The sequence below is a fragment of the Ictalurus punctatus genome, chromosome 27 (assembly GCF_001660625.3).
Source record: "Ictalurus punctatus breed USDA103 chromosome 27, Coco_2.0, whole genome shotgun sequence".
Lineage (NCBI taxonomy): Eukaryota > Metazoa > Chordata > Actinopteri > Siluriformes > Ictaluridae > Ictalurus > Ictalurus punctatus.
Genome location: NC_030442.2, coordinates 17091081 through 17112739, shown reverse-complemented (window position 1 = coordinate 17112739; position 21659 = coordinate 17091081). Strand labels below are relative to the sequence as shown.

The following is a 21659-nucleotide window of genomic DNA, read 5'->3' as shown; positions in this document are numbered from 1 at the left end:
ATAAGGTATGAAAAATAAGGGCACATCATTTTTTTTATTTAATTAAGAGGGATAATTAAATCTGCATCTTATTTTTCATTTAGTCCCGCCCTGAATAAGCTATTTCACACAACAGATGTTTACATATAGTCCACAAGTCACAATAAGAAATGAATTTACACAAATGAACCAGTTCAAAAGTTTACCCACACTCGATTCTTAATACTGTGTGTCGTTACCTGGATGATCATTGAGAAAAAATCCTCCAGGTCCTGCACATTCTTTGCTTTTCCAGCATCTTCTGCATATTTGACTCCTCTTCCGACATCAACTATATGATGTTCAGATCCATCGTTTCACACTGATGACAACTGAGTGACTCGTACACGACTATTACAAAAGGTGCAAACATTCACCGATGCTCAGTAAGGCAACACGACTAACACATTAAGAGTCAAGGGGTATAAACTTTTGAACAGGATGATCGGTGAAAATTGTTTTTATTTTGTTAGATTTCTTTTCTCATTTATTTCTGCCCTTCAGAACCTACATAAGATATTTAATGTTTCCCAGAAGACAAAATAATAACAATTTACACCGATCATAGTGTTAAAAAGTATACACCTCAGTGCTAAATAAAAAACAAAATGCAATTTTTATGATTTTTCTTATTTTATTTTATTTTTTAAAATACTATTAACATTTTACAGATTCTGCAAGGCCTATGTAAACCCCTGACCTCAACTGTATTTTTTAATTTTTTTTTATTTTTACTTTACATCCAAAGTTCTCAAAATAGGGTTCAGGCACCCAGATGTTCATGAATCATAGCCAATAGGTCTGTAATGTATTCTCATAAGTTATTATATTTATTTTTGAGTGCTTATAGTTTTAAAGCCTGCTTGACTGGTGCCTTTGAATTGAATTGAGTTTGAATCACTCCAAAGCTTCGGAATCGACTTTCCATTCCGAACGCCTGGTCTCGGAGAACCGATTCTTTCATGGGAATCGACTCATGGCTGGTCAGAGAAGTGCGTGGTAGTGAAATGAAGTGAAGCAGGTTGGATTCAGGGGTTGATTCCGTCCTCTGAACGCATGCGTGCTGGTTTATTAAAACTCACCCGAGGAAACTCGGGGCTGAAATGATGAATCGGAAGCGTTTGGTTGTCTGGAGCAGGAGTTCAGAGGAGCGTGATGTGAATGTTCCGGACAGCACTGCGTTTTGTTTCTGGTTCAGATCGTGGCCTGCTTGTTAGATCTCTCCCTCCTTCTTCCTCCGTCCCGAGTCTGATCACTGTGATGGCTGATGAGCAGCAGCCCCCGGGACAGCACCCTCAGCCCGGGTCTCTGCTTCCCACAGGACTGCAAGGAACCGAAAGCAGTGCATTACAGCTGAAAATAAAGAACTCTATCTGGTGAGTGCAGCTCGGTTCAGAGTGTTAATTAAACTCACCTGGTGTGTGCTTATAACTATTTCCATCTAACTATCTAACTAACCTCACACGCTCCTCTCACTTCACTCAGACGTGCTCCAGGAGGATTAGAGACTCATGCTGTTGCATCACTGTGTCACCTGTTCACAAGTCATGCACGCGCTGTTAGGCGTTATTACCTATTCTAGTTGATGGAGGCGTGCGCGTGCGCGCGCGTGTATGTGTGTGTGTGATATTTCTCAGTGTAATGTTTAGATCACTAGCTGTGTGTTTTGGTCTCCGTTTACATCATTGGGTCGTGCTCGTGTTTTGCTAGTGCACGCTCACAAAGTCGCTAGAAGGCGCCAGATGACGTCGAAAAAACCTATTTGCATATTTATTGATTCGTCACGCTCATTTGCATAGTGTTACGTGAAAACAAGGCAGATTTTCTTAAGACACTTGGAGTAGATTGGATTCGAACAGGGTTATATTGGAAAGTCGCTTGGGAGAAAATGTCTGGTGTGTTCGTCGTCGAGTTTTACGAGTTCGACGGAATTGTATAATTGTGTCGTAGTGGCACGACGTCCCGAGATATACGGAGATTTTTGAGGACGTCTGGGTTTTTAAAAAAATTTTGTAAGGGAAACAAATTCATACGCACGGAGCGCATTTAGGAAAATATCGCCATACACGCAATTCGAAAATGCAAGCATGAGCGTGCTAGTCGAGTAAGAGAGCTGCCATTCGTAGTGCACATTCATAACACATTCATAACACCTTAAGAGTGTGTGTAGGTCCATATTGCAATGTCTGCGTATTCAGAAACATACATCTGACGTACATTACACTTAAAAACAATGAAAAGTGAGTTTTAAAATGTACTCACCTTTGTGGGTATTTTGTTTTTTTGGGAACAATGGTGACTGGTGTATTGCAAGAATAGTAAGCAGTGATTGGTCATTGGGAACAATCTTGAGCAGTGATTGGTCGTTGAAAACAGTGGTGAGCAGTGATTGGTCGTTGGGAACAATGGTGAGCAGTGATTGGTTGTTGAAAACAGTGGTGAGCAGTGATTGGTCGTTGGGAACAATGGTGAGCAGTGATTGGTTGTTGAAAACAGTGGTGAGCAGTGATTGGTCGTTGGGAACAATGGTGAGCAGTGATTGGTTGTTGAAAACAGTGGTGAGCAGTGATTGGTCGTTGGGAACAATGGTGAGCAGTAATTGGTCGTTGGGAGGAATGCTGATGAGTGATTGGTCGGTTGGGAACCTTTTCAGGAGGCAGAGAAAGAAGCATATACTGTATATATATATATATATATATATATATATATATATATATATATATATATATATATATATATATATATATTTTAAAATACCTAAATACCTGTATAGGTGTGGACCAGGGCCTCAGTGATTATTTTGGCAGTTGTTTAAACAGACCAGCAGTCGTCATATTTTTTATTTTTTTTTTCACTGTGCAATGGAAATATGGGTGTAGTTATTTTTGCAACCTCCACCCCGTCACCAGGAGCAGCAGCTCTGATTATACATGTCGAGACATGTTGCCAGCGTACAGCTGTGTAATGCACACACTCGCCGTCCATTCACTCCGTTACGTCAGGATTATAACAAGGCACATTACTGTAATTTATGCTCAACAATACAGTATTCATGTAAACCGTAAACAGAAACCAGCACCTGCAAATAAGTGGATAATTATTCTCCGTCTTACAGGAGGAACATGTTCTGTATATTGTGTACTGTGGTGTATTAACGCAGCGTATCCTCTAGAATTCGGTCAAGCCCGCCATAATAACTCGTTTTATAACTTCATTTTTGTTGCCTTTTTGGTACTTCAATTATTATTATTTTATAACCTTTGAAAGACTCTACAGTAGCCGAGTGGAATTTTTGGCCCTGTGCAGTGGGGCAGTTAAAGGTCAGCTAAAGCCCCTGTGTTAACTGATAGCCCTGCTCCACATTTGGCGCTCTGGCACGCGTGTCGGGGAATGAGGGGGCATTCGGCACGTTCTTTACGGACCTGAATTCGCTGGAAAAGGAAAGGAAGCATGCCAAATCACCTATACACACCTTTATGCACCTCTCCGCACCTATACACATCTCTGTACATCTCTACACATCTCTACACACCTCTGCACATCTGTTCACATCTCTACACACCTCTACATACTTCTATACATCTCTACACACCTCTGCACATCTGTACGCATCTCTACACATCTCTGTACACCTCTGCACACCTCTATGCACCTCTACACATCTGGACAAACCTATATACACCTCCACGCACCTCTACACATCTGGACAAACCTATATGCACCTCTGCACATCTCTACATACTTCTATGCACCTTTACACACCTCGACACATCTGTACACATCTGTACACATCTCTACACATCTCTGTACCCCCCTATGGCCACCTTTATACATCTCTACACACCTCTATGCACCTCTGCACATCTGGACAAACCTCTATGCACCTCTACACATCTCTACATACCTCTATGCACCTTTACACACCTCTATACACCTCTACACATCTGTACACATCTGTACGCATCTCTACACATCTCTGTACCCCCCTATGGCCGCCTTTATACATCTCTACACACCTCTATGCACCTCTACACTTCTCTACACACCTCTACACACCTCTATGCACCTCTACACTTCTCTACACACCTCTACACACCTGACACATCTCCTCCAACATTTCTATACACCTCTACACTCCTCCACACACTCGTACACAGACCATTTTAAACCCCTCCATCTGTAACAGCTCAAACATTGAGCTTTTCCATTCTTCCTTTTGCTATTAAACTTTACCTTCATTCAATTTCAAATGCTTTTGAAGTTATTTATTTCTCATACGGTCCTTCTCATTTTTAAATTTCATTCCTCCATTTAAATTTCTTTCTTTCTTTCTTTCTTTTTAGCACTTGTACTAAAAGCATGTCAAAGTAATGAAACTGCTGCATTTAGTTTTTTTGTAGTTATCATGTTGTTGTTGTTGTTTTTTTTTTGTTGTTTTCACGTATTTAGCGTACAAAACGGCACATCCTTCACAAGAGATATAATAAGGTCTGTATATGTAAGCCTGTGCTGTGCGCGAGGCTTTGTTCATTGGCATATAAGGAGGAATGAGGCTGAAATAGCGGATGGGGGCGATGCTGACGTAACGAGGGTCATTAACTTCAAAGTGGTATGAGAATGAACCACAATCAGCAGCGTCGTCGTTTCTGTGGGAACCGACGTTACAGGAAAAGGTGAAAGAAAAACGCTTTTAAAAAGGGGCCGTATCGGAGAATGTGAATTTTATGTGAAATCTTTATTTAAGCTGGGAACAGGTGCAAAGATCTTGAATAGACTCGATACCAGATGTATTTCAATGTCTAATGACGATGGGGGAAACAAAGGGTTACCACTGACAAGGACGCATATTGAGCAGATACCCAGTCACATGTCATGGGTAAGGGAATGGCAAGTAGACCCATAAGATCGCAGGCGTGGTTTTGTCGCCGATCTGCTGCCCTCCTCTGTCCCCGAACTCGGGGACTGCTACACTGAAGAGTCTCCTCTAGTAACATGCTCATTTTTGCATATATTTAAAGAGCACTGCTCCTGTAATACTCCTATGTCCACAGCCCTCTTGTTGGACAACCACGACATTATTACGGGTATCTCCGGCATAGAAAGACTCTTTGTGATTGCGCACTTACTCGCGAGTAGAGAATAGACCAGTAATAATAAGCAAGCCGAACGCGCTTGTCCCGTGTCCCCTTGCGTCTGATTTGTCCACTCCTGAAGGGTATAGGCTCTGCTTAAGATTAGATATGACATCACTCTGTTGTTCAGTAAGAGAGAAATGATTCCCTAAGAAAGCCACCCTCCTTGAAAAGGACACTCCACGGAGCAGTCGCTGTGGAAAACGTGTCGCTTTGGTGTCTGCGTCTGTTAACGAGGACTTCCTGTCTGTAACGGCTCATTTCATATACGCAGAGACAACCGCATGAGTTTTAAAGTTTTAAAGGTTCTTCAGTTCTCCTTAAGGTACGATTATGTACCTTATGATTATTTTTTAAGGGTTTAAAAGATGCGCAATAAAAAGTTACAAAAGACAAGGAAGTGTACAGTTCGGTACCTCAAAACCGGGACGCTCTTACCACAAGTCCATATTAAACCGTGTGCCATGCCACACTTGGGTATAGATTGTATACTAGTTTATACCGGTTCCAGCCTGGTCCCGTACGACTGCTGGGGTCTTGGTGCTTTGCGGCTCTTTTTCTGTTCTAGCATGTGTTCCTGTGATTATATATCGGCATGACTCGGCCAGGGTCGAGATCGGCGGCTGGGAGAATATCTCACATGCCACCGGTTTATTAATAAAGACGGCTTTAAGTGTTTCTCCTGTTACGCTTGCGTCATTATTAATGTACTTTTTCTTTCCCTCTTTTTTTTTCTTCTTCCAGCAAATCAGTCCAATCGAAGGTGGACAGCATTCTGGTGAGTCTTCCTGATTTCCGGATGATTTAAACCTGACGACGGTAAACATTCGACGCAGGTCAATACGTTAATTAGGGCTACCACTGACGATTATTTCCACACTCGGATCGATCGGCCGATTATCACGGTTTTTGATTAAGGATGAGTCAGATTTTCGAAAACAAACACACAAACCAAAAAAAAAAAAAAAAACGATTCCAATATAGTTTAAAATTAAAATCGCGATCTAAATGCGTTTTTCAGCGCGATTACATTCAGCGGTATCTGCCCCGGGGGGGGGAACCGTCACCGACGAGCACTGAGACGTCGTACCGCACACACGAGCACCCGAAGCATGGCGAGTCTACAGAAGAAAAAGAAGAGGAACGACGTCGTCAAGCTCGCGTGAATTTTAAAATGACCTGCTTGTGGCGAGAGGGAACAAAGTGGTCTTAAACAAATGTTTAAATTCCTGATTATTAAATTAGGAGGACAGCGATCGTATGAGACGCCAGTGACGCGTTACACACAGGGTGTGTTTATCAAGACTGATTTTCACACGTGAGCGGCGATGCGTCGCTCTCCTTCGTCGGAAGGACGAAACCAACGGTTGTTAATATCGCTACTTTCCTTTTAACTTTGTGAGGACACGGGCATCCGCTGCTTCTCACACAGCGTCCCCTCAAATCACATAATCGAGTTAGATATCAGGAACAGCAAAACATTTGTCTAGGTAAATAAATACAAACTGGAAACGGTCGATTACTCTGCATCACCGTGTGAGAGAATGTTCCTAGTGTGTGTGTGTGTGTGTGTGTGTGTGTGTGTGTGTGTGTGTGTGTGTGTCTATTTATCGTCACGTCTTTGCCAGCCGTCTATAAAAATAGGCGGCATGTTTGGCTCCGAGACGTCTGCGTCCATTCTTTTTTAACCCCCACTACAGCTGTATGAGGTCAGCGGTAGATTAGTTTAGTCTTTCGGTATTTATCAGCCTTTAACGTAGAGACAAATAGAAAAGACGAAGATCTTTCTTAGAACACCGCACTGATTACGACGACTGGAGAGACGGACGAGGAGCGGTGGAGAGGTGGAACAGGAGCGTGATGGGTAATGGTTGAATTTCAGATTTGAGCTCAGACCCTGCTGCATACAAAGAGATGGCTTTCATTTGCATGGTATATGCTCCTGACTCGCGTATAACCAGCTCGCGGTTCAAAGGTCAAGACCTCTAAATCAGGGAAGCCAGGAACGACAGACACAAACAGTTTCCAATGAAGGTGTGGTACAAATCATCAAGTGTGTATACAACTGTACATCGAACACACTGGGAGGACCAAACTCACAATCAGAACCAGAACAGCAGTCAGAACAAAGAATACTGTCGCTACAAGGGCAAGCAACACCAACCAAACACAATCTCCTAACACCAAATCACAGGTAACCACCCCCGACATCCTCCTCTCTCTCTTCTCCTCTTCCTCTTTAAATATGGCCGCCTTTTAGCGATGTCATCATGGGAGGCGGGAGCCTGTGAATTTCCGAAAGCTTTTTTGAGCACCGATCATCTCGGATTTTCTGTAAATCAGTACATACTTTAAAAAAATTCATAATTAATAAATAAAATCACAAGCCCTGTTCGGATTGGATTAGTTTATCAGTTTTGTTTTGTTTTTTAACCCTTCTCTTCAGTGATGGAACTCTCACATCCGGACAGCAGTAAAATTCCCACGGCGACGGAATAACATTCTAGCGGGTTGTATTTTCGGAGGTCCCGCATGTTTGTATCGCGTGGTCATGTGATCACGCGCCGTTCACAACACGGCATCCCGGCAGTGGAGCTAGAGAAGAGACGCTGTTTTTCATTCCACTTTTGGGGTGAACCGAAGTGTACGAGGAGCATCTGTTTATCGTCCTGTGGTTCAGGAAGTGTTTAATATATCTGGGGGAGGGGCAGTTTTAAGAAGCCACATAAAATGACGTGCGTTCCATTTCGTTAACGTGTTCACGTGTATCTCGCGTTTAAGCGCGATATGTCCAGCTGACTGAGAGACGCTTTAAAACCCTTGAGCATTATTACACAGTCCCTCCAGGATCTGCGATGGCAAAAGTTAACGCAAAATCAAGGAAACGCCGCAATATTCGGAGGAGGAGCTTGCAGTTTTGCGAGACACGTCACGAAAGCCGCCCCAGAATCCAGCGTTTTTGGAGCCAACGATCACGGACTGTTTACCTTCTCTTTACGTTACGGTTAATGAATCGTTTCTCTACAGCATCTGCTTGTGCTGTAGAGAAACGCAGAGAGAGAGAGAGAGACAAACTCGTGTGTGTGTGAGTGTGTGAGAGTGTGTGTGTGTGTGTGCATGCACTACCTTTTACTCAGACAGAATTTAAATCAGCTCTGCTACACCCTACCATCTTTCAGATTCCCTTTGAAGAGGAGTAAAGTCGAGGGAGAGGATGAAGATGTAGAGACGGCTTCTACATTTTTAATGCCACTCCAAACCTTCTGAGCCAGTGTGTGTGTGTGTGTGTGTGTGTGTGTGTGAGTGAGAGAGAGAGAGAGAGAGAGAGAGAGAGATAACAGTTCAGTTCCTTAAGCTGAATTCTCTGGCTCTGTGTGTGTGTGTGTGTGTGTGTGTGTGTGTGTGTGTGTTGTGAAGATGGGATTTTGGGGACTTTTTTTTTTTATCTACATTAACTTTGTTCATTCTTTGTTCATTTTTAATATTTCGATCTTACACGTATATGGGAAGACAACTTTTGTTTTTCAGAAACAAAGGTAAAGGTTTCCATAAGGCGTGTGTGTGTGTGTGTGTGTGTGTGTGTGTGTTTCCTGCAAAACGTTGATTTTTAAAATGATTGGCACCCTTATTATTAATATTCGGTACAGCTTTCCCTAGCGAGAGCAACAACAAATAGTCTCTCGCTAGAATATGGAACGTGATGGGAGAGACTCGTCGAGGATTGTTGGTCCACTCCGTCATGAGGAACCCTTCGAGATCCTTCATCCTGTGCAGAAAGAAATGCAGATAATGGGATTAACAGATTTACACATTTGTACGCACTGCACAGAGAATACACTCGAAACATAACTCCACGTCCTCGGGTCAGGCCTAGCCATACACAAAACAAAGCTCACAGAGTGTGTATTATTCGTATCTCTCCATCACTGTGTATACTTGAGGATTCCTTAGAAGTTCTGAAATCATTACACGGCGTATCAATGGAAAAATATCTGCTTCTATTAAAAACCAAACTACACAATCTTCTTCCACAATTTCCCTTCCACGGTTTCTTCACGTTCTAGCCCTTGTTTGTGTTAATAATTAGACACGTCGTTAGAAACAGGAGCATTTTCACTGACTGTCAAACATGTGTATCAAAAAGGGCCGAAGCTAGGTGTAGACCTCGTAGTGTTAATGTCCTCGCTCTTCGTTCCCTGTCCTTTTGCAGCAAGATGTGGAGAGGTTTACAGACATTGAGAAACTTTACCTGTACCTCCGGCTGCCCTCGGGCCCCAGCGGCAGCTGCAGCAGCGACAAAATGTGAGTGTTTTTAAACATGTACGTTTTCACATAGTGAGTGTTCAACGCATTTCGGTCTCTGATTTTCACATAAACTCAGTGCGCTCGTATTCGGGGCTTAATAAAAGACGTGTGGGCGCAGCCTGAGCTTCTGGAAGCCATTTAATGCGTATGTTCACGTGTATTACATGATGCAGGTGTGTGTCGAATGACGTGATGTCTGTTACAGACAGACGTGTCTTGTGGTGTGTGACATGATTACGGAATGGCAGAAAAACAGTGATTATGTCGTATCTCCAGCAGCGAGCAGAGCTGCGTGTCTTCGAGCCGCGTGCAGCAGATGCACGCGTTCAGCTGGATTCGGAATCACCTGGAGGAGCACGCAGACACCTCGCTTCCCAAACAGGAAGTCTTCGATGAGTACAAGTGAGTTCACGAGCTTACGAGTCAAGACGTCACGGCGATATTTCAAGAAGGTTCTAGAATGCGCAACACCGGGGTGTATGGGTTTGCAACATACTGCCAGCGAGACTGTAAAAAAAAATATTATCATTTAGTTACAGAACATTAAAAAGGTCAAAAATCAGGTGTAAACGTATCAATCGACAGAGTAATATTGACAGTAAATACTTCGAATGTTTGCTATGAATTAATAATGAAATAGTTCTCATTTAAAATAGAGCCTTGAAAAAACTTTTTTCTTTTTTTTTTAATGTTAAAAATGAATGAAAGGTTTTACCAAAATAATTAACACTGAACCTTTAAAAAAAAAAAAAAATATCCTTTGAATAAATAAATAAATGAATGAATGAATATTCAGTGAACGCAGAACATTAAAAAAAAAAATCTTTTAAAAAGCAATGAACTATTATTTAATGTTATATAATTTATTATGAAATAAATTATAATTGAAGTTGAAACTAAATGAACACAGAACTTTAAAAAAATAAAAAACTTTATACATTTGTTATATATTAGTAATAAACACTGAAGCTTAAAAATGTCAATTTAGTTATATAATAAGTGAATAATAAATCAAATATGACCCTTAAAAACATTTAAAAATGAGCTCAAAATTAATTATAAACACTGAAACTTAGTTTATTATTCATTCATAACTAGTTATCACTGATTGTATGTATATATATATATATATATATATATATATATATATATATATATATATAAAATTAATAATAAATTAACACTTAAAAGACGGAGATATTTTTATCTATAAATATAACCACTTCTAAAAAAAAAAATAACAAATTAATAAAAAATAAAAAAAGGATATTGCGATACCCAAGATATCTCAGAAGTCTGTATTATGATATTATTTATCACAATATTGACAAATATTTTATTGTTTATTCAGAGAAACCAACTTAACGACCCTATACATTAGTCAGGGTTCCAAACATACTATTGTTTTTATATATATATATATTTATATATGTGTGAGAGTTAGACAAGAAGTCATATTTGTTGTTGGGTTTAATTTTGATCAAGATGTTTTTTTTTTAAATTTTATGTTAAATTTAAACCAAGTGTCTTTCTCTGTATTTTTCAGGAGCTACTGTGACAATCTGGGCTACCACGCTCTCAGTGCCGCCGACTTCGGAAAGATCATGAAGAACGTTTTTCCCAACATGAAGGCGCGCCGGCTCGGCATGAGGGGCAAATCCAAATATCCTTCTCTGAGACTGTTTGTTATGATCCTTTTGAACTGTCAGACATCTGTTGTTGTAGTTCATGCACCTCCTAAATATAGATCAGGAAAATCGAATAAAGCGTCGACGTGCTGCTGTCGGACAGAGGAACCGAGTGGCAGCAAGAATGTGCATGACCTTCAGGAAATGTTCTCCAGCGCAGCTCCTCTTTCACACACGTGGGTCGTGGGCATTTCACAGATTATTTATACCATTCTTCCTAAAAAACCCAACAAAGGAACCATGTTCCCTGGGTTATGTTTTTTTTTTTTTTCATCGTTAGAACAGATTTGTCTGGGTTAAAGCCAGGGTTAAAAGTGCATACGCGAGTACAGACTATTTATATTTCCTCGCTGATCCTGTTCCAAAATAACGCTGGTTTGTTGATGACGGTTGTCACAGTAACGGAAATCTAATACACGTAGCAATCCCCTTCCCTTTCACACACCCCCCACCCCACCCCGTTACGAAATCAAACCCATCTTCATACCGACACGGGACATTTTGACCTTTCCTTTCTGTGAGGAGCTCACAAATTTCCACTTTTTCATTCCGCGTCTTTCTATTTCCGAGTACTGCACAGAGTTACACCCCCTACAGGAGTAACATACAGTATGACAGCCGGATGAGTTCAGTGATGCTGTCCACGTCATGTAAGAGCCAACATTTATGTTGCTTTGGCGATACGGAAGAAACCTGAAAATTACTCTTTAATAATGAATTAGCATTGCACCTTAAAAAAAAAAAACGTTTAAAAAGCAGCTATAAATTAACTTCTTAATAATTAAATTAATTAATAAATCGATTAACATCGACCCGACATTCCTTAACGTAGTCCAGTAAAGAGCCGACATTCGCGCCGCTTCCGCGAAACGGGAGAATCCTGAAAACTACCGTTTTCTGCATTTTCGGCTAAAGCGGCGGTCAGCGCAAACGTGAATAAAATTCACCGGGCAGAAAAGCAAATTCACTGAAGGGGAAAGGACTGGGAACGCGAATGGGAATGCGAAAGCCGTGTGTTTGTTTTTGGTAGCCGTTACATTCGGTGTCTTTATCAACAGTACTTAGGCAACCGAATTGTATTAAATACAGTTGTTTGCTTTGATGTTTATTTTATGACCTTCGGCATTCAGTGAATGTTACAGGATTTTTGTATGTCAAAATTCTTGTAGGTCAAAACGAGGTCAAAACGTATGTGTTTTTGAAAAGCAAAGAATCGTCGTGCTAAATATTGACTCTGTTTAGTTTATTAATGTTTACTGCTTTTCATAGCAGGATTTTAGACTTTACAGCATTTCTTTACGTCTGCCTAAGACTTTTGTACAGTACTCTCATTGTATGTTTGAGCATTCTTGTCGTGCTCATTAAGGCCAGCTTGAAATGAACCTTTCTTGTGGTCACTTGTACATCATACGGTGAAGTTGTTTAGAACCATAACTGCGAACCCCTTCTCTAAGTTTATGTAGAGAACATTTCTGATCATTTTTGCCTTAACACCTGCTCACGTATTGCTATAGTGGCCTGAGAAAGAAACCGTTCATTCACATGCCATCTCTTCCAAATCTGGATGTACACAAAGCAGGAGATGGGGTACGTACGTGCACGGCTGCTTACACTCGTTTACTGGAAGGAAGCTAAGATTTGTCCAGCAAAGTAATTAGATTTGAGTACAAGCACTAGTACAGTAGCAAATAGCAGAGTAAGCTGACAAACAGAATGGCACGCTATATAAAATGTACAAAGGAATATATGCAACAAGATCATGTTTCTATATTTCCCCTTCCATGTCCATGTTCTCTTCCCTGTCTCTCTCTCTCGCTCTCTCTCATGTGGCAGTGTGAAGGGTTTGAACCTACTGGGCAGAACTCCAGCGGGGAGGATGAGATTCGCTCTGCTGCCTGTGATCTGGTGTGCGAGTGGGCTCAGAAAGTGCTGAGTCGTCAGTTTGTTAGTGTGGAGGACCTGGCACGCTTCCTTCTGAACAGCCACTACATAAGCACCAAGTCTGTTGCTGCTCTCACCGTGATGACAGGATCTCCTTCCGGTACAGTGCACTTGTCTAAGACGTTAGGAGTTTTAGCCTTATACAATGCTTCCCCCTGTTGGTATGGAATCAGGCTGAAACGTTAGGATTATAACTATAATAACAAAATGATAAGCCTATAACAAGAAGATCACATTTGAGTCTGGTTCCTCTCAAGATTTGTCCTTGGTACTGTCACCTCTGGCTTGCTGATTAGGAATCTTATTGTACGCTATATGGCCACCTATATGACACCCATATGTGATTTTTGAACATCCCATTCCAAAGGCATGGCTTTAATATGGAGTTGCTCCTATAACAGCCTCCACTATTCTGGGAAGGCTTTCCACTAGATTGTCCATTCTGCCACGAGAACATTAGGGAGGTACTGATTTCGGGATGAGGAGGCTTGGTGTGCGGTCGGCGTTCCAGTTCAACCCAAAGGTGTTCAGTGGGCTGAAGGTCAGGGATCTGTTCAGCCCAAAAGAGTTCTTCCACTCCACTCCACTCAAACCATGTATTTATGGACCTCGTTTTGTGCTCAGGGGCATTGTCGTGATGGAACAGGTTTGTGCCCCTTAGTTCCATTGAAGGTAGATCGTAATAGACGTTCTAGACCATCACGTGGAGTCAACATTGTGGCAACAGTTTGGGGAAGAACTACATATAGGTGTCATGGTCAGGCATCCACAAACCTTTGGCCTTTAGATTTAGCCTTTAGATTTTTTTAAAACTGTTCCGTTACACTGTCTGTTGCACAGGTTCCCAACGCTGGTCCTGGAGAACCCCTTGTCCTGCAAATTTGAGTGTTTTCCCTGCTTCCAGCACACTTGATTCAACAAATAAGCTAATTAACAGTGCTTCCTGAGTTGAAGTGGTTGTGCAGGAAAAACACCATAAGTTGTTGCTGGACAGGGGGTTCTAGCAATAGCAATTGCAGCTAATAGTTGCCAATGGTGAGCTCCACCATTATATGATTTTAAATATTAAGCATGCAGTTTCCTTTTTGTTAATGTCGTTTCTCTTGATGTCCTCAGGAGCCCCAATGTCTGTTCAGTCATCTGCGTTCATGCCCACAACTGATGCCCACTCGTTCCAGCCTCAGGTCAAAACACTGACATCCCCTTCCATTGATGCCAAGCAGCAGCTCCAGAGAAAGATCCAGAAGAAGCAGCAGGAACAGAAACTTCACTCCCCACTTCCTACTGAAGCTCAGGGCAGGAGAGCAGAAGGGGTCACTACTCCATGTGCAAGCACAGGAATCCCATGTGGAAGCCCTGCTCTACTTTCACCACAGCCCACCATCGGCATCGTGGTAGCCACAGTTTCTAGCCCAGTTACGGTGACTATTTGTATAGGAAGTCAAATGCTTAAACTTACAAAGAAGTCATATTACTGATCTTATGTTAACTCTATTTTGTTGTTCAGGTTCAAAGAAGCAGGCAGTTGATGTCTCCCAGCCCAGTTCCTGTGGCAACAGTGGAAAGCAAGGTGCTCCCTGTCAATTTTCAGGTGGTTACACAATCAGTTCAGCCTGTGAACCGATGTCCAAAGACTCCTCAGAATGTCCCTGCAAGTCCTGTTGGTGATCGTACCGCTCGCCATCGCTACGCCCAAATCCTGCCTAAACCGGCTACAACTAGCACAATCACGCTACGTTCACCTCCTGCGCTCCTTATCACCAAAAGTTCCATCAAAACTGTCATACCGACACCCAAGAACAGCTCTGTCAACTTTATGAAAATGACAGCCATATCTCTGGGGCCCAGCAACAGCACCACCAGCACTGCTGCCACCACAGCTAGGCCTGCGTCTGCAGGAGTCACCAGCCGTAGTGATGATCTCCAGCCTGTTACACGTGTCCGTAGCGGCTCAATTGCTGCAATGCCATTGACACTATCAAAGCCAGGACAAACAACCACAAAACCAGCGGTCAACATCAAGTTGGATGTTGTTGATGCTGTAGTGCGAGCAAGAGAAGCTCAGAGTGGGACAACTGGTGGGGGTATGCAAGTAGAAGGAGTATTCAAACCCAGAGCTGCAAGTGTGCCTACACCTCTAGCGAAAATCTCTGCGGAATTGGACAGGCAATCGGGGAACAAATTTAATGGTCAGATGCTCCCTAATGAAAGCAATTTGGCTGCTGGCAGCAATAATAATCCCATTGAAAGCACTTTGTATCAGGACATAGCCAATCAGAGTACCAGTAGTGCTCCAACAACAAGTATTAACACATTTATGACACCACCCAAGGATGCAGAGTTGGCATCTCCAAGCCCTCGCAAAAGGCAAGGCTTACACCCAGATTCCGGCCTGACACCTGTCAAAAAAATTTACATTTCTGAGGGAAGTGAAGATGCAAAATTGGCTAGGAAAATTGCAGTGAAGAATGTTTCCAGATCAGACACCCCTGAAGAAAGTGAACTTTATTCAGCTGCTGGAAAAGTTATGATGAAGCTTACCTCCAGTGCTCCTACTCGTATCCTTACATTCTCTGATAGTCCAGTTGGAAATACTGGCTTCCAGACTGTCTGCAGTTCTCAAAACATCTTGCAGGGACAATGGGAAGGGTCCTCCTCTAATGTAAAAAATATCACTGCTGGTACCACAGCTGTGAGTGCTCCTTGCCAGGATTATCAGGTCAGGAATACAAGCTTTCAGACCTTTAACAGACCACAGAGTGTTTCCCAAGGACTCTGGGAAGGGTCTTCATCCAATACGAACAGCAAGCCAATAGTTACTCGCACTGTTAGCGCCCCAGGTCAGGCGTTGATACAGCAGCATGCAAACAAAAATACCCAAGCCATGCAAGTAGGTATGGAGCAGTCTAGCTCCTCTGCAGTATGTGAACTGAATGCTGTGCTTTGGAATAATGAGCAACAAGATGGCAATCAGCAACAAATTTATTCTCACCAGGGGACAGTAAAAAACAAGCAAATGTCCACTTCTGTTATGGAGCCTCCTGTGATGACTCGACCTATTGCCACAGGCCAGCTAGTGCAGATGACTACTGATATGGTGGAACATGTCTCATCTCAGCCCCATGTGGGTTACTTCCCATTTAATGATGATGATATGACTCAGGACAGTATAGTAGAGGAGCTAGTTCAGATGGAGGAGCAGATGAAGATGAATAGTTCCATGCCAAACTTTGATGGCTGTGAGGACATGGCACTGCAATGCCAACAGGCTGCCTTGCAGAACAGCATGATGTCCAGTCACCAGGCCAGCACTTCTTGCTACAACTTGGCCAACACTAGTAGCACACCTATACACACCCCCACCCACAGCGCAGAGATGATAGGAATGGGGCAGGGATTGACCCGTGAGAGCCCCTGCTCACATTTTGCCCCCACCACCCCCGTGGACAGTGCTCTGGGAAGCAGCTGTCAAACCCCAATTGGAACACCACACTCAAACTGCAGTAGTGGCATTCCGCCCAGTCCTGTTGAGTGTAGGAACCCATTTGCCTTTACTCCTATCAACTCCAACATCACAAGTTACCGGGACGGCAGCACTATCTCGTCAAGCCCGGTCAAGCCCATGCAAAGACCAATGGCCACCCACCCAGATAAAGCTAAGCTGGACTGGATGAATAATAACTACAATAGCACTAGTAGTAATTCCAACAGTGGAATTAGTATTCTGCCCAACTATCAGAATCTGGTGGATAACCAGTTCAGGAAACCTCATGCTTTTGCCATTCCTGGCCAGACATATCCATCACCAGTCAGGCACCATGACATGCACATAAGTCGCTTGACACCTATTTCACCAGTCCAGCAGCAGGTGGCTAGCATGGCAAACCTTAATAAACAGGAAGGATTTGCTGTTCCAGCCCCACTTGATAACAAAACCAGCAGTTCCTCCTCTGGATCATTCCGCTGCCGCAGTGTCAGTCCAGCAGTCAGGCAGCGCAACCTGAGTGGAACCCCAAATCCCAATGTCCGCCGTTATGTGGCCTCTCCTTTTAATTCACCAGTGACACCGGAAGTGTTGAACATCTTTGCTAATAGTAAAGCAAATACTAGCATTAGTAGTATGGTGCAGAGGAGTCAGTCTGTGCCGGTTAACGTGATGATGCAGACAGAGGTTTTGCCCATGCAAGCTGGTGGGCAGAAAAGCAACACTAAAAACATTACCAATGTCCTGCTCAACAAGATGGATGGTGATGGAGAAAATGTGCTACGTGGACTTGGCATGAACAATATGCCATCCAGTTACACTGCTCGCATGAACCTCTCACAAATCCTGGAAACAACCGCTGCTTCTAGTTTCCATGCCAGTGCCAATCACCAGGCTATGATTTCGCCTGGCTCCTCAGCTTACAGATTTACAAAGCCTGCTTACCTCATGAAGAACAATGGAGGGGATCAAATAAGCTTCTCTGCAAGAGAGGCCCCAAGGCAGTCAGTCTCAAAAGAGAACAAGCAGCTATCTGAAGAGCAGCAGAATCAGGCCTTGATGGTTCAACCACAGCAAGACCTCCAGCAACATCAGCACCAGCAGTCTTTCCTTTTCAATACGACTGATAAAGACCTGTTAGATGAAGACAGCTTGAACGCCATCTCACAGCTTCCAGGCCAGGCGACCGAATTTGGCACTGGAGGTTCAGAGTTTCCTGGTGATATGCAACTGACCTCTGAACTGTCCAGTAGCATGAATGATTTAAACACTTTAGATGCAAACCTTCTCTTTGATCCAGCAGCAGGTCAGCAGCAAGTGCAGTATGAAGAACCGACACTGGAGGAACTGAAGAATGACCCGATTTTCCAACAGATTTGCAACGAGACTGTGAATTCTGCTGGATTTGATTGGTTGGAGAGCAAGGACCAGACAACAGTGGAAATGTTGGGTTAATTTCTAGCTTGCGTTGTTTTGATAATTAACGGCTTTCATCTATATATGTGGTTTTTAGCGGAAGTTCTCTAAGTGTTTACACAAAGCAAATTGCTGGGCTCAGTTCCTGGGTTGAACAGAAATTATCCCTTTTTTTCCTCAGAATGCTGGTTCTTTTTTTCCTCCAAAATTGTCATGTGTGCCTCTGTTTTTTTTTTTTTTTGTGGTGCTGTCACGTTCGATTTCTCTCCACACACGTTCAAATGCTGGAAAGAGAAATGAAATTTAACCAGGGTTCGAGTGTCTCGAAGAAATTAGTTTGTACAGCTTCCAAGAAATTCTGTGAAATTACAAATTGATCATTTTACAGTTTACCAAAAAGCAAGGGATATTTCTGCACACCTTGCAGGCAAGGTATCTTTGTGTAAATAAAATTAAAATAGATTTTTTTTTTTTTTTTTTTTAAATGTTTACTTCTTAATGCATAACGAACTTCAATTAAGACTTCAGGCTGTCTGATATACTGTGATTCATTCAGTCATTTATGTCCAATAGGTGCTTCCAGGTGCATAAATTGATAACACGATAGTAATAAATAAATATATGTATTACCTAAAAGGGTGGGAATATAACAAGTCAGAACGTTATACCTGCTGTCTTTTTATATATTGTAATTTATATTGTAAAGCTATATATAATATATAATAATATATATATAAAATATGGCAATTGGCACTTACACAACATACAGTGCAAAATTTTAATGACTTTTAAAGTCCAAAGATGAACAGTATTGGTTTTGTAATAATAATTGGCTTGCTAGTCATTTGTAAATGAATCATTTCTTTGAATTCATATATATTACTTTCAATTCTCCCTAATTTTTATCTCAGGGTTCCCCAAGTTCTAGCTGAGGGATAAAAATTCAATAAATGATGCATAGAACCATTAGAGTTTTGAAAACAATCGTTAAAAAGCTTGAATATTTGCACTAGAAGTCACAGTTTGTGTATTGCCAACGTGTTAGGGAAATCCAAGCTGCCTTTTCTTTCTGAAGGCATGAAAGACAATTGTTTAAGAGACAAATTAAGGGCATATTCTTCAAGCTTCGATCGAGACATCACCGGAGCATGATGAACACGACTGTTGTTCATTTTAATGTGTGCACTCACTGTATTTTTCAAAAAACCTTTAAAACTAATAACTACAATTATTCCTGATTGTTAAAGATGAACAGCCCTCTTGAGTATCAAGTCCAAATTTAGATCTTGAATAAAATTAATAGGAATTTTAAAAAAAAAATGTCAGTAAGAGATTTTATTCAGGATTAGTCTATAGATTTGATTATATATGCATTTTTACATTAGTTGATCAGCCACTTTTTTTTTAGTTTAGTGGCGCACCCCTCCCCCCCTGCTTTTTTTTTGTAATTGAATACGTAAACTTTACATTTTTATGTAACCTTCTTATATCTTCAATGTTTTGCAAAAGGAAAAAAAATTATTTATATCAAATAGATTGATTTGCCATTGTAAGAAGTGCAATGTTGTGCTGAATATTTTTTAAACTTTACTGTAGCAATTTGTGACTTTTTTGTGTTTAGTTACTATCCTTGCACTGTTACGAATTAAATCTCACATTAAATAACATAGGAGGAGTACCACTATGCCATTGGTTAGAACTTAAGCTGAGAATTTGAACAAGTCATAGCTAACAAAATGATTGGGCTCCGAAAATAACGTAAAGTTTTATGCACTATACAAAAGATTGTGTTGAATTGGTATACAGCATGTTGCTGATTTTCTTGTGCCTGATGCAAAAATACAATGTCAATTTGTGATGAGGTCTCCACAATACATCTTAGCCTTACTGTCCCTCCATACCAAAGAAAAGCTCTGGAATTTGAGGGGATTTTTTGTTGTTGTTGTTGGAATTTTATACTCCTTTTATCATAATTTGAAAATTTGAAAAAAAAATTTTGTTTTCGAGGCATTTTCGTAGGCACTCAATTTTTTTTTGTAATTTGTAACATGCAATCTGTCATGTAGCACTGAAACTTCTACTAAAAGAATGTTTAAAAATCACACTACTGGTATAATTTGTAAAATGGAAAAAAAAAATACATATATAACTGTAGCAGTGCAAAAGACTGTTAAAGTACTCCGCTGAATTTAAGCGCGTTTTAATATATCAAACGTATATGTGAGGAATCACAGGCACTGTTTAATGTCGTTGCTGTAGTTATTGTTGTCGCCGTTGTCGTTGTTATTAAACTGTTCAACGTGTATTTATCAGAAGCCAGCAAATGTGTAACCTGCCTGAGGAATTAGTCCTCATGTACAAAAAGATCATTAAATGTGTTCTTATGTATTTAGTTTTGTTTGTTTGTTTGCTTGTTTATGCTCTGTATTTTAAGAACAATGAGAAAACACCACGTATGATTAAAGATGCTGTGTCAGGTAACATATCTTTCTGTCATGGAATCTGGAAATTCAACATCGTAAATTGGTCAAAGCTTTAAAGCTTGGTTATTACTGTTAACCCCAAGATATTGTTCTAATAGTTTTTTAAAGCTTGAAAGATCAAAAAAGTGATCCGAAAATAAATAAATAAATATCCCAGAGTGGTTAATATAACATGGGGGAAATTCTTTGCTTACTTTTTTCTGTACATTTTAAAAGGCTTGTTTAGTTTATGCCCCCCCCCCCCCCCCCCCCCCCATCATTATAAGCTGTATGTTATGAAGTTTCTTTTTGTTTCTTTTTTTTTAACTATCAATGTAGTCGATGTTTATTTGGTCATAGGCCAGAACTGTGGCTATTATTCTGTGATATAAAACTTATTATCTTTACCCCTTTGTGGTGTTAAACGCTGTACATATGACTTGCTTCATAAAGTTGCTATGACATTTTGGAAAGTTTGTTCTCTCGTCCTTTTTGCACTGAAAGTGGTCACCGACTTATTTTATGTGACTAATAAACATTTTGTAAAGTAACCTGGCAAGGCGCTTTGTGTCTCCAAGACCCCCCCCCCCCCCCCCCCCCAGTGTGAAAAAAAATAACGCTTATATAAATATAAGGAGAGAAAAGGTGCATTTAAAGAATAAGTTATGTAATTAGGTCCTGTTCATGAACAGAAGCAAGGGGGATCTGAAGTAAACTTTGAAGTAAACAACCTGAATGTTTTTGGAAAGTGCGAAGTAACTGGAGAACCCGGAAAAAAACCCACACCAGACGTGTTGTTCCACCGTACCGCCCTGGTTTGACTCTATTTTGTAAATATGTAAATAGGCTCTGTTCAAACCTGGTATTAGCATCCATCTTGAGTTACCCAATCACAAATGGACAACCAAAACACACAGCCGACATTTTGAATGCATTTTTAATGATCAATTTTGATCGGATTTCATGCATCGTTTCCGCTCTAGGAAGGGGCTCACACGTTTATTACGTCAGTCTTCCGCTACAGGCAGAAATGTCCTGCGAGTGCACATGGCCTCATGGACCTGAAGGGGCTGTTTCAAACGTTTCATTCACATGGTCTGCTGAGAAATATTTTATGATTTATAAATGAACGAGAGATGTGACGGCGAAAAGCAGCTGCCATCATCCCTGCTGTCATACCGTCGGCTTTATCCGTTAACTTAAAATGCATTAG

The 21659-nt window shown here is 41.4% G+C and overlaps 1 protein-coding gene across 5 annotated transcripts; it reads left to right on the top strand.

Annotated features, from left to right (window-relative positions):
• The first annotated feature begins 1179 nt into the window (after window positions 1–1179).
• rfx7a (regulatory factor X7a) lies at window positions 1180–20997 on the top strand. 5 transcript variants are annotated; one of them, XM_017459326.3, is made up of 9 exons: window positions 1180–1394; window positions 5895–5928; window positions 9361–9452; window positions 9735–9857; window positions 11002–11118; window positions 12646–12730; window positions 12977–13184; window positions 14201–14505; window positions 14592–20997. In XM_017459326.3, the coding sequence occupies exons 1-9, from the start codon at window positions 1180–1182 to the stop codon at window positions 18021–18023; spliced, it is 4611 nt and encodes a 1536-aa protein (XP_017314815.2). In that variant the 3' UTR covers window positions 18024–20997. The 5 variants fall into 5 exon arrangements, with proteins under 5 accessions (XP_017314815.2, XP_017314817.2, XP_017314816.2 ...); XM_017459328.3 differs by having other exon boundaries at window positions 9732–9857; window positions 14201–14478; XM_017459327.3 differs by having other exon boundaries at window positions 9732–9857; window positions 14201–14499.
• The last annotated feature ends 662 nt before the right edge of the window (window positions 20998–21659 follow it).

Excerpts from the sequence above, each read along its gene's own strand:
- rfx7a (XM_017459325.3), top strand. The coding sequence starts at position 1,180 with ATGTTCCGGACAGCACTGCGTTTTGTTTCTGGTTCAGATCGTGGCCTG. Across the intron at positions 9,453-9,731 it reads AGCTGCAGCAGCGACAAAAT|CAGCGAGCAGAGCTGCGTGT; the intron begins GTGAGTGTTTTT and ends TCGTATCTCCAG. Across the intron at positions 14,506-14,591 it reads CAGTTTCTAGCCCAGTTACG|GTTCAAAGAAGCAGGCAGTT; the intron begins GTGACTATTTGT and ends TTTGTTGTTCAG.